Here is a 17,230-nt window from a genome sequence, read left to right on the forward strand (position 1 = left end):
TGAAATTAAAATTTACCTTGAAGATAGCATTATGCCTACAGAAATGCGCAGAAATGAGTTTTTACCAGGAAGCATGCCTGTGTAGCTAGCACCCAGGTCCAGACAGTCAGACAGCATTAGCAGCCAGTGCCCTTGGCAGCCCCTGCCTCTGCAAGGCAGCCACTGTCCAGCTTCCGGCACCAGAAGCAGATTTGCCTGGTTTAGAGACTTGTCTAAATAGACCCAGTGAATGTGTTCTCCGGGGCTGGCATTTTGCACTCAACCCCTTATCCGCGGAACTCATGAGTATCATTTCATGTAGTGCAGCTCTCATTTTTAAATGTGCACTTATTGTTAGGGAAGGCTAATTAAAATCTAAATCTTCTTCTAACCCAGGCATCCTCTCCAGAAAGGCATTAGAGGAAGAAAGCAGTTTGAAAGCTGAATAAGCAATAAACCAGAGTACGCTATACATCGCAGGCAATCTGCAGGGAGATTGCAAAGAACATAGCGGTCTCACCCCTTAAAGTAACCAAGCATAGAGTCAGGCGTAAGTCATCCTCACTCTGCCTGCTAACTGAGGGGACCATCTGTGCTAGCAAATTGACTTTAGTTAGAAGAAGAACAAACTTTTCACACTTACATATGAAGAGATGACTTTGAACCGTAAAGCAAGGAGCCTGGTGAAGTCAGGGCAACTGTTCTTCCACAGGCATTGGTTTGTGCTTCAAAGCAATGGCTTCCAGGATGTTGGCAGACATTTAAGATATTCCTGGGTCTTAAAGCAAGTCCTGACTAAGTTTTGAAGTGATTTTTTTTTAGATATACATTTCTAAATACCATATATGCTAAATAATATACATTTCTCTATAATATACACTCATTAGGTAACAACACTTGTCTTGCAATCCTGGCGTGAGTTCCATCCCCAGACCCATGGAGGAAGGAGAGGGACCCCTGAAAGTCATTCTCTGAGCTCCACAGGTGCACTGTGGCATGTGTGCACCCACACCTATCTGTCACACACACAACAACAAAATAAGAGTTTACAAGCATCAGAGATTAGAAAATAGTTAGAAAACGTTCTTTAATTTGAGCCTCTAAGAAGTGAGAGGTAAGGGGTGGACAGTCCCTTTATTTTCAACAGGAGAAAGAAGCTCTTCTGCTTACTTTTTAAACATTTGTTTGGCCTGACTCTGTACCAAAAACCATTGGTCCCTTCTGCTGTTGGGACTATGGGCTTCCAGTCTAGGGCCACAGCAGATGTTTGCTGCCACCGCCGCCAAGCATCCACATGCGTGATGCATCCACATGCGTGACGCATCCACATGTGTGGCGCATCCACATGCGTGGCTTTTGGTGCCGGTTCACACACACACACTTGTGGAGGAGCGAATGGAATGCAGCTGACAGGGACAAGCATGCATGCGATGCGTATGCTCTCGTTTTCCAAGAACCTTCTAGACAGCCCTCTTCATCATCTTCCCCCAGCAAAATAAGAGTGCCAATTGAAAAGCCAACTGCTGATCAAAGATCAAAGAGAGAACAAAATCTCATAGGAATGACTTGTGATCTCCCAGTTATTAATAAACATTGTACCTGTGGGAGTTTAGCAGTTGGTAGACTCAGCTATCCCCAAAGCCCAGGAAGCCCGGGATGGTTCACACAGGCCTGCCTATCAAAGACACTCTTGTTCAAATCTTAGGATTACTCTAGTATTCCTTCTCGTGCCTCTTACTGAAGTATACAAATGCACTCCGTATTTGCCTTTCGATGCCTATGCTTCACTTAAGTGTGACACCAAGAATAATATATCATGAACATTGCAGCAGACACTGTGAAATTGCCATAATACAGTGTGTGATTTATTGAAGTTGACGGATTAGTGCATCATTATGTAGGAAATGCTAAAATAATTGTAGTGGAAAACAGAAGCAAACAAACAAACAAAAACAGGGAAATGCAGAAAAAATATCTAAGTAGGGTATTGTTTCATTAAAGGGGTCAAAGTGCAACTTTTTCTAAGTAAGTGTGCATACATAAATGTACACACGTGTGCAAGCATACACATACACAGAGTATTTTTGCATTCCTGTTACTTCTATCAATATTCCTCTATAACACAATTTTTAGAAGCTGTTCAATAGACCGTATTGTGGGTATAATTTGGTAAGACTTGTAAGTATTGTAAATACTGTTAAAATAAATACAAATATATGCACTGTTAACTTCCTCACTTGAGCTCCTTTCCTATAAGTTTATTTAAATATAAAACTCCACTAGAGAAACTTGAATTGTCTCATATCATCATACCACTTACCAACATTTGTAGCTGCTTATATTACGAATGCTAATTATGTTCTCCCCCACCCCCCAAAAAAAAACCTATTTGCACAAGATCTACATGTAACTTCTGGGAACCTGCCCCCTGTTGGCTCTGGCTAGTATTAAAAGGGAGGACACAGTGTCCTTTGCCTTACAGAAACTTTGTAATTTTATGAGGTCCCATTTGTCAATTCTTGATCTTAGAGTATAGGCTATTGGTGATCTGTTCAGGAACTTTTCCCCCCCGTGCACATGTCCTCTAGGGTCTTCCCCAGTTTCTTTTCTATTAGTTTCAGTGTGTCTGGTTTTACATGGAGGTCCTTGATCCACTTGAAGTGAAGTTTAGTACATGGAGATAAGAATGGATCAATTCCCATTCTTCTGCATGCTGACCTCCAATTGAACCAGCACCATTTGTTGAAAAGGCTCTCTTTTTTCCACTGGATGTTTTTGGCTCCTTTGTCGAAGATCAAGTGACCATAGGTGTGTGGGTTCATTTCTGGATCTTCAATTCTATTCCATTGGTCCACTTGTCTGTCACTGTGCCAACACCATGCAGTTTTTAATACTATTGCTCTGTAGTATTGCTTAAAGTCAGGGATACTGATTCCCCCAGAATTTCTTTTGTTGTTGAGAATAGTTTTAGCTATCCTGGGTTTTTTGTTATTCCAGATGAATTTGAGAATTGCATTTTCTAACTCTGTGAAGAACTGAGTTGGGATTTTGATGGGGATTGCATTGAATCTGTAGATTGTTTTTGGCAAGATGGCCATTTTAGCTATATTAATCCTGCCGATCCACGAACATGGCAGATTTTTCCATTTTCTGAGGTCTTCTTCAATTTCCTTCTTCAGAGACCTGAAGTTCTTGTCATATAGATCTTTCACTTGTTTGGTTAGAGTCACACCAAGATACTTAATATTGTTTGTGGCTATTGTGAAGGGTGCCATTTCCCTAACTTCTTTCTCAGCCTGCTTTTCCTTTGAGTATAGGAAGGCAACTGATTTGCTTGAGTTGATTTTATAACCAGCCACTTTGCTGAAGTTGTTTATCAGCTGTAGGAGTTCAGCAACCATCAAATTGAGAAAGGATATTCACCAACTCTACACCTGATAGAGGGCTAATATCCAATATATACAAAGAACTCAAGAAGTTGGACCCCAGGGAACCAAATAACCCTATTAAAAAATGTGGTACAGATCTAAACAAAGAATTTTCACCTGAAGAAATTCGGATGGCCAAGAGCCACCTTAAGAAGTGCTCAATATCATTAGTCATTAGGGAAATGCAGATCAAAACAACCCTGAGATTTCACCTCACACCAGTCAGAATGGCTAAGGTCAAAAACTCAGGAGACAGCAGGTGTTGGCGAGGATATGGAGAAAGAGGAACACTCCTCCACTGCTGGTGGGGCTGTAAGATGGTACAACCACTTTGGAAATCAGTCTGGCGGTTCCTCAGAAAACTGGACATGACACTTCCGGAGGACCCTGCTATACCTCTCCTGGGCATATAGCCAAAGGATTCCCCGGCATGCAATAAAGACACATGTTCCATTATGTTCATAGCAGCCTTATTTATAATAGCTAGAAGCTGGAAAGAACCCAGATACCCCTCAAAGGAGGAATGGATACAGAAAATGTGGTATATTTACACAATGGAATACTACTCAGCAATTAGAAACAATGAATTCACAAACTTTTTAGGCAAATGGTTTGATCTGGAAAATATCATCCTAAGTGAGGTAACCCAGTCACAAAAGAACACACGTGGAATGCAATCTCTGATAAGTAATAAATTAGCCCAGAAGCTCTGAATACCCAAGGCACAAATTGCATAACAAATGACTCCCATGAAGAAGTATGGAGAAGGTCCTGATCCTGGAAAGGATTGATCTAGCATGGGAAGGGAATATAAGGACAGAGAAAAAGGAGGGAGGTGATTGGAGAATGGATGGAGAGAAGAAGGTTTATGGGACATATGGGGAGGGGGGATCCGGGAAAGGGGAAATCATTTGGAATGTAAACAAAGAATATAGAAAATAAAAATATTAAAAAATAAAAAAATAAAAAAAACATAAAAGGGAGGACACACAGAAGCAGGATTTTAGAATTTCCCAGGCTTGGGACCAGGAAAAAAAATCTACGATTTGGGGAAAAATGTGGAGGCGAGAAGAGACTCATGCACATGCGTGAGAAGAGTGCGGGACAGAGAGGCATGGCCGCCTTGTGAGGGAGGCGGGTGAGCGCAGCCCAGAGGCCTGCTCAGTTGAGCCCAGAGCAGCCAAGATAGAACACAGAATTAGTAAGAAGTCGGGATTAACCACGTAGAGGTTTGGCGATGGCCCAGTTGTCTAAGGCATATTAAAATATAAAGGCTGTGTGTGTGTCTTTCATTCGGGAACTTAAAGCACTGAGGCGGGTAATGAACCACGTCCCCGGGATTTAGTAATTTTTTTCGATAAACACTGAATAATTTTTAGTCTTCTAGCCCCACTGAAGTATATCATTAAAACAGAGTATTTTAATCTTTATCACTAATGAGAGTGAATGTGAGCTTGCAATAGAGGATAGGAGCCAGCAGTGGGACAGGGATTGCAGCACAACCAATGGCTGCCTAAAGGCCTTTCCCCCCCTCCCAGCTACCACCTACATTTTTCTAGAATTGCACTAGAAACCCCGTTTACAAAGACATAAACTAAACTACTTGTATACCAGCAGTGACTCCTGGTTTTACCTTGTCAGATTATCCGGTTCAAGACATCTTTTGAGTCTTTGATACTTGAGACATCAAGTATCTCTCCTCATAAGAGAAAGACACAAAAGCAACAACAAACCTTTTTTTGTAGCTGTGCTGGCTAGTCTTATGTCAACTTGACACACAACCTGAGTTATCTGAAAGGAGAGAACCTCAATTGAGAAAACGCCTCCATATGATCCGGCTGTAAGGCATTTTCTTAATTAGTTATTGATGGGGGGCGTGGGAGGGGCATTCCATTGTGATGGTGCCACTATGAGTTCTATAAGAAAGTAGGCTGGGAGCTGGAGAGATGGCTCACCGGCTAAGAGCACTGACTGCTCTTCCAGAAGTCCTGAGTTCAATTTCCAGCAACCACATGGTGGTTCACAGCCATCTTTAATACTATCCAGTGCCCTCTTCTGGTGTGTCTGAGGACAGCTACAGTGTACTCATATACAAAAGTAAATAAATAAATCAGGCGGTGGTGGCGCATGCCTTTAATCCCAGCCCTTGGGAGGCAGAGGCAGGCGGATTTCTGAGTTCGAGGCCAGCCTGGTCTACAGAGTGAGTTCCAGGACAGCCAGGGCTACACAGAGAAACCCTGTCTCAAACAAAACAAGACAAAACAAAAAGAAAAACAAACAAAAACCAACCCCCCCAAAAGTAAATAAATAAACCTTTAAAAAAATAAAACAAAACCAGAAAGTAGTCTGAGTAAGGCAAGAGAAGCAAACCAGTGAGCAAACCTCTCCAAGGTCTCTACAGCAGCTCCTGCCTCCAGGTGTCTGTCCTGTGTGAGTTCCAGTCCCGACTTCCTTCAAAGGTGAACAGTGGTGTGGAAGTATAAGCCAAACAAACTCTTCCTTCCCAGACCTGCTTTTTGGTCACAGTGTTTCATCACAGCAATAAAAATTCTAAGACAGGAAGCCTTTGACATACAAGTTAGTACTACCAAAATGATTGCACATGGCTAATACTAAGATGACTGACTATTTGCTCTTCCTCAGCGGGGCCTGTACATCCACTTGGGTCTGTTCTACTGGCCTCTTGGTTTGGCCTGAGGTGAGGTTCCTGACGGTCTGAGGGAAGGCTTCAGGCTGCTGGCAGGTGTGGAGTATCTGTTCCCTCTCCTTCCTTCGGCATCGTGGTCATTAAGAAAAGGAAGGGGAAATGTTGTTATCTATCAGAAGAAACTTGTCTTGAAGTGTACACTTTTTGACTCTGTTCTAGGAAGACAAACTTTGAGTCACTTTGCATTAATTATCCTACCAGAGGACAGAGAGATTTCATGTATGAGAAGACCTAGTGGCACAGCAGTGGACACAGGGATAAAATGCTTATTTTAAATCTCAACCTCGGCTGTATTTCAAGGACTTCTGTCTCGCTACACTGTTTCTCAGCTAAAAATAAGATGTGTCCTCTTGCTGTCATTCTCTGATGGCAGTGCTGGTGTGGGAGAAAATAGTTAAGGAAATAAACAAGAGGAAAAATGAAAAGCAAAACAAAACATCAATTACGATGAGTTCAAGCCAAGGACAATGTAGTATGAAAAAGAGCTAAACTCTTGGCACAGATGGGTGGATATTTTTTCCCTTATTGTCTTAAGAAACACCAGTATAATTTTGATTACTAATAAACTATGTTGCTTTTTCCCTCAGATAATTGATCTGCTTAGAAGATTTGATTCATTAGTCTGTGTCTCTATACAAAGTAATGAATCTCTCTGTGGATTTTTTTTAGCTCTCTATAAGTGTTTTTCTGTTGACAGGTTAAAATTATAGTTTTTATGTCTATGCAATAATTGTAATTTAAAATTTTGATTTCAATGATTATTTCATGAAGTTCTTATATTAAAATGAATGAAGCATTGTATTGACATTAGGAATTATTATGGATATAGCTCACATGCATTACAACAATTATTCATATGTGCATGTTTTCTCTCTGTAAAATGTAGTTTCATAAAGAGAAATGTACTTTAATCAACTCTACTAGATTTTTTTGGGAGGGGCTCTCATAGATTCATGTTCAGTGTTGCATAGCATTAGGTTTCACCATTAATTTAATGCAAGCTATTAGTTTTATTCATTTAATATAGTATAAAATATTTGTAAGTATTTACTTTGTAAAGAGGTCAAATTTTGCCCCCTAATGCAATACTTCATAGTTAAAAAGTCTATAACTTTTTTTAATGGATTAAGATGCCAAGTACTTTTCTGTAAATGAAAAGTATAAAGAAAAACATCAGTCAGCAGTGAATTCTATTCAAATGCGTCTACCTTGTCTAGGTCTGAAACTGGCAACCCAAGGAATAAAGATCTTTGATTGTTTGGGTGGGAACTGAAAGAAACGGTTGGAAGACAGGTCTAAGAGTTTGCAGGGCAGTCTCAGCATCCCCTTCTGGTGGTCCTGATCTGTGGGGCAGTCTCAGCATCCCCTCCTGGTGGTTCTGATCTGTGGGGCAGTCTCAGCATCCCCTTCTGGTGGTCCTGATCTGTGGGGCAGTCTCAGCATCCCCTCCTGGTGGTCCTGTGCTGTGGGGCAGTCTCAGCATCCCCTTCTGGTGGTCCTGTGCTGTGGGGCAGTCTCAGCATCCCCTCCTGGTAGTCCTGTGCTGTGGGGCAGTCTCAGCATCCCCTTCTGGTGGTCCTGTGCTGTGGGGCAGTCTCAGCATCCCCTCCTGGTGGTCCTGATCTGTGGGGCAGTCTCAGCATCCCCTCCTGGTGGTCCTGATCTGTGGGGCAGTCTCAGCATCTCCTCCTGGTGGTCCTGATCTGTGGGGCAGTCTCAGCATCCCCTCCTGGTGGTCCTGTGCTGTGGGGCAGTCTCAGCATCCCCTCCTGGTGGTCCTGATCTGTGGGGCAGTCTCAGCATCCCCTCCTGGTGGTCCTGATCTGTGGGGCAGTCTCAGCATCCCCTCCTGGTGGTCCTGTTCTGTGGGGCAGTCTCAGCATTCCCTCCTGGTGGTCCTGTGCTGTGGGGCAGTCTCAGCATCCCCTCCTGGTGGTCCTGTTTGTGTGTGCTCATCTCTCCCGTGCTGGTCCTCAGGCTGCAGATTCTCAGGGATCACTTCACCTACTCACTCTACGTCAACATCTGCCGCTCGCTCTTTGAAAAGGACAAGATGCTGTTTTCCTTTTGTCTCACTGTGAATCTGCTGATACACGACAATGCGGTCAGTAAGGGTTCAGTCTTAGTTACGGGGAGAGGGTCTGGGGTATATCAAGATATCATACCAGTGTCAAAGATTCTCCGTGTCTCAATAACACAACTCAAAAGTTAGCTTAGGAGGACCGCAGCTCCAGGACCAGTTGTATTAACTGTTCGAGGAGGAGATAAGAGTAGTCATTTTCTAATCTTTGGGGCAGATCAGAATATCATGTCTCTCCTTGGCCAGAGGTAGAAATTGAATTGTTATAATCAGGAGGATAGCTTTCCCAGAATATGCCCCAGCAAAGCACTGAAACCTGTACAATTTTATGAGGTAAAATTGAAGGTGGAATCTAAAGCTTACCATGAGTATGAAGCCCCTTTTCAGTATCCTTCCACCCTGACAATGCTTGTCTAGCTAGTAACACTATCATGATAGCATTGAGTTGTTTACTGTTCCACATGGGAATATATACATATACTAATTAAAACCAGACAATGAAATTAAGGCAAGGCAAAACAAGACCGAATTTCAGAGTAGTTACTATAAATTAAGAAGAGTATGTTACTATTACTTAATATTTTATGTATTTTAGTTTAAAAGACTATTTCTTGAGCCTTGTGTGGTGGTATGCACCTATAATCCCTGCACTTAGGAAGTTAGGATAGGAAGATTGTGAGTCTGAGCAGAGCTCAATCTGCCCAGTGAGTTTGAGGATAACCTCAACTCAATGCCCCATTCTTAAAACAAACAAACAAAACAGAACAAAAACCAAAAAGAAAAACAACCCAATTTGTTTCTATTAGAATTTACGTAATCATGCACCTACCTTTACTAAATAATTTATTCTGATCCTTAAGAACTTTGCATATTACCGAGATCTAACCATTTGGATTTAACCATCTTACTTAAATGTAAGTTAACAATAAATTCTTTTTATCTAAAAGATAGGAAGTGCTTTACAAATGAAAGAGAAGCATCACAGTCTTCTTATACATTTATGTATTTAAGACTTGTAAGATCTCATACCAATCCTTTTCCTTGTATTTCCTGCAAACACTTCATAGTGACTCATTTTATTTTATAAAGAATAAATGAAAGCATGGGGGATTACTGATTTTCTACCTTTCTAAGATTTATCAGAGCCAATATTTGGGGCTTTTTAAACATTCACTTTGAGGAACATATATTATCCAAGTAGAATACATTCAGGACTTCATGTTTAGGCTAGATATTCTGAAGAACATGATCCAAGAGTAGCTACTTAAATGTGCCTTTAAAAAAAACACTGGCCATGTTCAGTAGTTGGGTATTTTGCAACTAAGTAGAAGGTCATATCAGCTGTGGACGTTCACGAGAATCTGAAAGGACTGCTACTTTACTATGATGGCTGTAACTAACTAGCAATACCTTCTGTATGACTCTCTATGATGTTTGTTTACCACAGATTAACAAAACAGAGTGGAGGTTTCTGCTCACTGGTGGCATTGGGTTGGATAATCCTTATACCAACCCTTGCCCCTGGCTTCCTCAAAAGTCCTGGGATGAGATTTGCCGACTAGATGACTTACCTGCCTTCAAGACCATTCGCAGGGAGTTTATGCGCTTAAAGGATGGATGGAAAAAAGTATATGATAGTATGGTATGTCTTCATCCTTTTCCTTATTTCAATGGTTTTCAGTGGAGAAGATAATGTTAAATATCATGTCTTTACCTTTGTATAAAAGCAAGATTCCATAAATGATTGAAAAAATGCAACTGCTGCTAGGTGTGGGGGAGGAGAAAGTTTATTATAGATGTGGGGTTTGAATATGCTTGGCCCAGGGAGTGGCACTGTTATGAGGTATGGCCTTGTTGAAGGAAATGTGTCACCATGGTGGTAGGCTTTGAGACCCTCTTCCTAGTTGCCTGAAAGTCAGACTTCTCTCAGTTGGTTTTGGATGAAGATGTAGAACTCTCAGCTCCTCCAGCCCCACCTCTGTCTGGATGTTACCATGCTTCCTGCTATGATGATGATGATGGGCTAAACCTTTGAAACTATAAGCCAGCCCCAAATAAATGTTGGCTTTTATAAGAATTTCCTTGGCCACTGTGTCTCATCACAGCAGTAACACCCAAACTAAGACAGAAGTTGGTGCGGGAGAGATGGCTCAGTGGTTTAGAGCACTGACTGCTCTTCCGAAGGTCCTGAGTTCAAATCCCAGCAACCACATGGTGGCTCACAACCATCCATAATGAGATCTGATGCCCTCTTCCGGGGTGTCTGAAGACAGCTACAGTGTATTTACATATAATAATAAATCTTAAAAAATAAAAAAGTTAAAAAAAAAAGACAGAAGTTGGTACTAGGGACTGGGGTATTGCTGTGATGGGTCTGACCATATTTTTGTTTGGAGGAATGTGGCTTTGGGACCTTGGGGTTTGGAAAGCAATGGAAAGCTTTAAGTAGTGTTTAATGGACCATCCTAATAGGAACATGGAAGACATTGGTGCTGAGGGTGATTTGAACTGTGGAAGCCTGGCTCTAGAGGTTTCAGAGAAGACGAATTTTGGTATGTTGTCTGGAGATCATTCTTAAGATGATTTGGTAAAGAATGTAGCTGCTTCTTACTATTTTCTAAGGAGTTTGCCTGAGGCTAAGGTGAAGAGATTCATATTAATTGCATTGACAAAGAAAGTCTCAGAAAAGCCCAGCACAGATTTCATCCTCTGGTTTACTCTCATAAAGAGCATTTTGATTAAGTGTAATCAAGTTTAGAAAGTAAAAATACAAAATATATAGGTCAAATAATTAAAGGGCACCAGCAAGTATAATGGGGCTAAATCCTGTGATAGAGGAGACAAAGCAGATTAAGGGAGTGGTGACTTTGGGACAAGATCCCACCCAGCTAAGCTTACTGCTTATACGTTTGTCATTAAACAAGGAAAAGCTATTATTTGGTTACTGTTTTCATTTGGACTTTTAATCTGGAATGAACTACAATCCAGAAATGGAGGAGACAGGTTTTTGTTCTAGATACTGAGAAACAGTGGCCATGAAAAGCTTAAGTCCAGGCATGGTAGGTAGTACACACCCTTAATCTCAGGAGACAGAGACAAGCAGATATCTTGAGTTCAGGGCCAGCCTGGTATAGAACAAGTTCTAAATAGAGAAAAGCTTGGATCCAGGTCTGGTGATACATGTCTTTAATCTCAGCATTCAAGAGACAGGGTCATGTACAGAGCAAGTTCACAGACAGCCAATCTTTGTCTGTAAAGGAGTAAAAAACAGAAAGTTGGTGATGGGTGCTGGAGAGATGGCTCAGAGGTTAAGAGCACTGACTGCTCTTATGAAGGTCCGGAGTTCAAATCTCAGCAACCACATGGTGGCTCACAACCATCCGAAATGAGATCTGACACACTCTTCTGGAGTGTCTGAAGACAGCTACAGTGTACTTACATATAATAAATAAATAAATCTTCAAAAAACAGAAAGAAAGCAAGAAGGAAGGCTGGTGATGATGTAATAGAACAAGAGGGACATGTTCCAGCTCCAACAAGCAGCAGAACTCGGCAGAACTCGGCAGCTTTGGCCCTGTGGCTCTGACATTAGAGTCAAGAATAGAAAGGACTACTGAGACAATTGGTGCTGGATAGCTGGGGCTAAGAAACTAGCAGTGATACCATAGCAGAGACCATAATCACTGAGGTGAAATCTTCTGGGAAGTGTTTTCTGAGAGCACAAAGAAGCTGTGTTCCAGAGATAGCCAAGGTTGTACCTCATGCTGCAGCTGGACTTGGTAATATGTATGAATCACCCAGGTGGCACTTGTTTTGAAGGCATGAAGGAATCATAGAGAGCAGCAGAGGCTTGGTACTGTGAGAAGCCAGGAAAGGCCATTGGCGAAGATGCATCCTCACTTGCATTTGATGGCCCAGTACTGAAGGGGTCATGCAAAGAAGTTGAGGCTTGGCATCATGGAGAGAGCCTATGAGAGGCTATTGGTGGAGCCTAGTTACAGTGGAAGACCCCAGTGTATTGGAGATGCCAATAACATGGAATGATCACCAAGAACAGCAGCAGCAGTGGAGTGGAGTCAAGCAGAGTCTAGCGTGCTAAAGAGGGTAGAGCTGGAGAAGTGACCCAAGCCCTTTTGAGAGGCCCAGAAGATTGTGTGTGGATCCCAGACTTTGGACCAAGAAAGTATAAAGTTGCTGTTAGATGATAAGATGTTAGAAATGTCAGAGCTGTGGGATACCTGCTGAGGAAAGCTGCTAACAGGAATTGGAAATACCCCAAGAGAAAGAAATTTGTTGCAGTCAACAAAGATGGAAGGAGCTGGAGAAATGAAGAGTGCTTTTATATACATCAGACATGGAGATGTAGAGTTTGGGTTTGGAGTCAGCCCAGCTGGTTTCTGGTCCTTCTTTGGTTGAGTATTCCCTCACTGTGACATTTGGAATGGTAATGTATATCCTGTGATATTGGAGGTTTGTGGTCTGCTTTTTTTTACTTTGACTTTATAGGGGATTACCAGTTAAGTAATTAGATGAATCTCTGAAGGGACTTTGAACTTTGGACTTTTATCAGTGTTGTGACTGCTATAGAATATGGGCACTTTGGAAGTTGGATTAAATGTTTTTTATATTATATTATGGCTAGGATGACCCTCATAGACTCATGTCTGAACAAGCCTCTGAGAGCCAGGGAGTAGAATGTGGTGGTTTGAATATGCTTGGCCCAGAATGTGGCACTATTAGAAAGTGTGGCCTTGTTGGAGTAGGTGTGGCCTTGTTGGAGAAAGTGTGTCACTGTGGAGATGGGCCCTGAGACTCTCCTCCTGGCTGCCTAGAAGTCAATCTTTTCCTGGCTACCTTTGAATCAAGATATAGAACTTTAAGCTCCTCGAGCTCCACATCTGCCTGGATGCTGCCCTGCCTTCTGCAGTGATAATAATACACTAAACGTCTGAAACTGTAAGCCAGCCCTAATTAAAGGTTTGCCTTTATAAGAGTTGCCTTGATCATGGGGTCACTTCACAGCAATAAAACCCTAAGTAAGACAATGGTCCTTTTTTCAGCTTTATTTTGGCATAAAGATTAAGAATTTCCAAGTTCCCAGGTTATTTTTCTACTCTGTTTCTGGTCTTATGACTTTAACTACTCTTGAATATAATAGGTAGCTGCTCTGTATAGAGACAGCTAGATCAACCAGAATGAGGTAGGTAGGTAGTAGCCCCTGGGGGCTGACAGCTGGCCTTACTTGGCGGACTGTCATATATGATAAAGAGAATGGGTTCAGTCATTTGGGATGGGTTTCCATGTTGCTAATGGAAATATTTCCTAGAAACAAATATCTTTTTGTGAGTATTTTTTTTTTTTTTAGTTTAAAATTGCAATTGCATTCACTGTGTGAAGCCAGGAGAGAGGAAGTAACTAACTTGTTTGGAAACTTCAAATGCTTACAGGAAACATTGTAATGTTGACATCAATTTTTCCCCACCACTTAAATAAAATGAAATTTACACAAATGTTCTGATTTCAGGAATTATGTCTTCTCTAAGTATACGCTTAGTTATAAAATATTATTACTTTTAGAAATATCCTCTAACCGTGACTTACGTACTATAATTTTAGGAGCCACACCATGAGATGTTTCCAGAAGATTGGGAGAATAAAGCAAATGACTTTCAAAGGATGCTGATTATCCGTTGCCTGAGGCCAGACAAGGCAAGTGTGGGCTTTGTTGGGCAGCACTCATCCCACCCTCTCTCTGCACAGCCCAGACACACTCCTTTTCTTCATAGACTCAGGGTGGATGGAGAAATCTGCAGCAGTAACTCATCATCCTTCTAACGAATTTCCTAACCGTGTCTGTATCTGGGTTAATAGCTAATAGAATGTATTTTTGATAATATGATTTTATGATTACTCTTTATGATTTTTTGTTCCTCTGTGTCAAAGACTTCTCTCTTTGCCTGCTATAATCTCATTTTTATTTTATTTTATTACATTGGTGAAACTAGTCAATGGCATTAACGTCAAGTTTATATATTAGAATATCTAGAGTGTTTTCTCTAAATGTGGGTCTATATTTATACACGCCACACCACAGCATTTAGTAAATATGTGGAATATTTTAAAGTTTTAGTCATTGTTGACGTAAAAGGTAATATTAGTAATGTTATTTTAACTTCTTTAAATAATAAATATATAACCAGCAAAGCAGTAAACCTGTGCTTTCAATACTTATTAATATCCTCATTTGTATTACAGTCTATAGAAAATGAATTTGCCTGCGTTTGTTGAACTATAGCCTCAGAGATACCAGTATAATGTGAACAGGACGTTATTGGGGAACTATCATAACTGCCATTGCTACAAACAAATTAGAGTTTCACTAATTACTACAAAACTCACAATATCTACAATTTGAATTTGTTTTCAAAGAAATTGAATTGAAGAAATTGAAGATATTCCAGCTCTTCCTCCATATAAAAGCAGAATATAAATGGCGACAGTGATATATAATAGGCTTCTTTATACATGTCAGAGATAATCTGAGGTGTAGAGGTGTTCCTTTCTCAGAGCCATAGTTGCTTAGCTTCCAGATTTCAGAACCTAGCCAAGGCCCAAGCTTCAACGTCTGTCCACATGTTTTAAGTTTTTAGTCAGAGTAGAGTCCAGCCTGTATTAGATTTATCTTTATATAAAAGAATTATAGAATATATATTTGAGATTTCTAAATAGAGAAAGTAGCCTACAAAGTATCTATGGCCTATGAAAGTCACAGTTGCGCCCTGTCCTCTGTGGCTGAAGTAAATGAACACTCGTTGGGTGTTTGTTAACTGATCAAATGCACCCTTTGATAACATTGAAAAGAACGGCTTTTCATAGAAACTTCAGCGGGAAGCTTCAGATGTTCACTTTCTACTTTAAGGTAGAGAAAATGAATTGCTCCCAGGGTTTTGTGGGCCTTTGTCTTGGGCTAATGAACAATTTCCTAGTTGTGACAACGTCATCTGCATATATCCTTCTGCAGGTTTATGTTTTTGAAACTTGATATTTTAATCTGAAAATATATTAAACTATAAATAGGTCAAATATTACTTTCCATATTTTTACGTTTTTGAAGGTGGGAGTTACATAGACTTAGGTGTTTTTGTGTGTAGGGGTCTGTTTTTCTGTTGACTGATGTTATTCTGTTTGTTTTTAAATCATAGTTAACCTGTTTCATACTGACCTGTCCCATATAACAACATTTCCTACAACATTTTCTAATATATTCCTATTTTTCCCATTTTTGGATAGAAAAATTACAAAACGATATATAACAATATTTCAATTTTTCTTCTTCTTTAATTGCATCTAAAGTGATGACGGTGGGTACAAACCTGCCTTGGATAGTTGATATTATGGAGCAAGGTTTTTCAAGACACTTCTGCCATCAAATCTGTACACGTCTGTGTTGATCTTTAAGTGCCATAAGATTTGATCATTGTCCATACCTGGAGAGTGCCTGGATCACAGATAACTCTGCAGATTCGACAAATAAGCTCATATGCGTTAAGCCACTTCAGTTTAGAAATAATTTACAGCTACACATATTTTCCATCTATCCTAAATGAAGGAATTAATTGGTCACAATTTTCTATACCACCATACCCATGTATGTTTTTAATGAAAAAATAATTATTAGAATGCTATTACATTATCCAGAAACCTCATGCTCTTTTTACTTAGTGTTTCCGGGTACTCGAAGTTTTAGTGGTAAATTGATTATTTTGAAAGCTATATGCTATATGGTGATATCTGCCTACTCTGCCTTTAAAAGGATGGTTTCCCAGAGTAGAATAGTATTAGTCTAGTGAGGAAAACAGCAGTATAAGAGACTAACATTTGAGATAGTAGTATATACATTTTTTTCTTTACTGTCTCTAGGTTAAAAGATAATATATATACCTACCAGGAACATTAACAAAATTCTTTTGAGGGAGTTTTGAGAGGTGGGTCTTCTTCCCATTTTGTCCTCTTGAAACCCTACCCTAACACTGAATGGTCAGGACAGCGGTTCTTAACCTGTGGATTGTGACCCCTTGAAAAGTAGGGTGTTAAATGACTCTTTCACAGGGGCTGCATATCAGTTTTGCTATATATCAGTACAGTTCACAACAGTAGCAACATTTCAGTTATAAAGTAGCAATGAAATAATATTTTTTCTCACTTTTTTTATTAGATATATTCTTTGTTTACATTTCAAATCTTGTCCCCTTTCCTGGCTCCCCCTCCCCCAAAAATCCCATAAGCATCTCCCCTTCCCCAATCAACCCTCCCCCACTTCCCTGTCCTGGTATTCCTCTACACTACAGCATCAAGTCTTTCCAGGACCAGAGGCCTCTCCTCCCTTTGGTGTCTAACAAGTCCATCCTCTGCTGCCTATGCATCTGGAGCCATGGGTAATTCCATGTATACTCTTTGGTTGATGGTTTTGTTCCTGGGAGATCTGGTAGTACTTGGCATCTCATATCGTCGTCATTCCTCCTATGGTGCTGCAAACCCCTTCAGCTCCTTGGGTCCTTTCTCTAGCTCCCCCATTGGGGACCCTGTGCTTGGTTCAATGGATGGCTGAGAGTGTCTCCCTCTGTACTTCTCACGCACTAGTAGAGCCTCCCAGGTGACAGCTATGTCCGGTTCCAGTCAGCAAGTACTTGTGGGCATCCACAATAGTGTCTGGGTTTTGTAACTGTATATGGGATGGATCCCTGGGTAGGGTAATATCTGAATGGTCTTTCCCTCAAACTCTGCTCCACCCTTTGTCTCTGTGTCTCCTTCTGTGGGTATTTTGTTCCCCCTTCTATGAAAGACCAAAGTATCCATACTTTGTTCTTCTTCCTCCTTGGGCATCATTTGATCTGTGAATTGTGTCTTGAGTATTCCAAGCTTCTGGGCTAATATCCACTTATCAGTGAGTGCATACCATGTGTGTTCTTTTGTGATTGGGTTACCTCACTCAGATGATATCTTCCAGTTCCAACCATTGTTCTAAGAATTTCATGA

At 40.8% G+C, this 17,230-nt stretch overlaps 1 protein-coding gene across 1 annotated transcript in view; it reads left to right on the forward strand.

The window, feature by feature from the left end:
* The window catches only part of Dnah7 (dynein axonemal heavy chain 7), a 262,532-nt gene that overhangs the window by 205,967 nt on the left and 39,335 nt on the right, over nt 1-17,230 (forward strand). The window contains 3 exon segments of the mRNA XM_052192567.1: nt 8,092-8,218; nt 9,642-9,836; nt 13,811-13,903. Of these exon segments, the coding sequence (XP_052048527.1) occupies nt 8,092-8,218; nt 9,642-9,836; nt 13,811-13,903 (415 nt within the window).

This window comes from Apodemus sylvaticus, chromosome 9 (genome assembly GCF_947179515.1).
Source record: "Apodemus sylvaticus chromosome 9, mApoSyl1.1, whole genome shotgun sequence".
NCBI lineage: Eukaryota > Metazoa > Chordata > Mammalia > Rodentia > Muridae > Apodemus > Apodemus sylvaticus.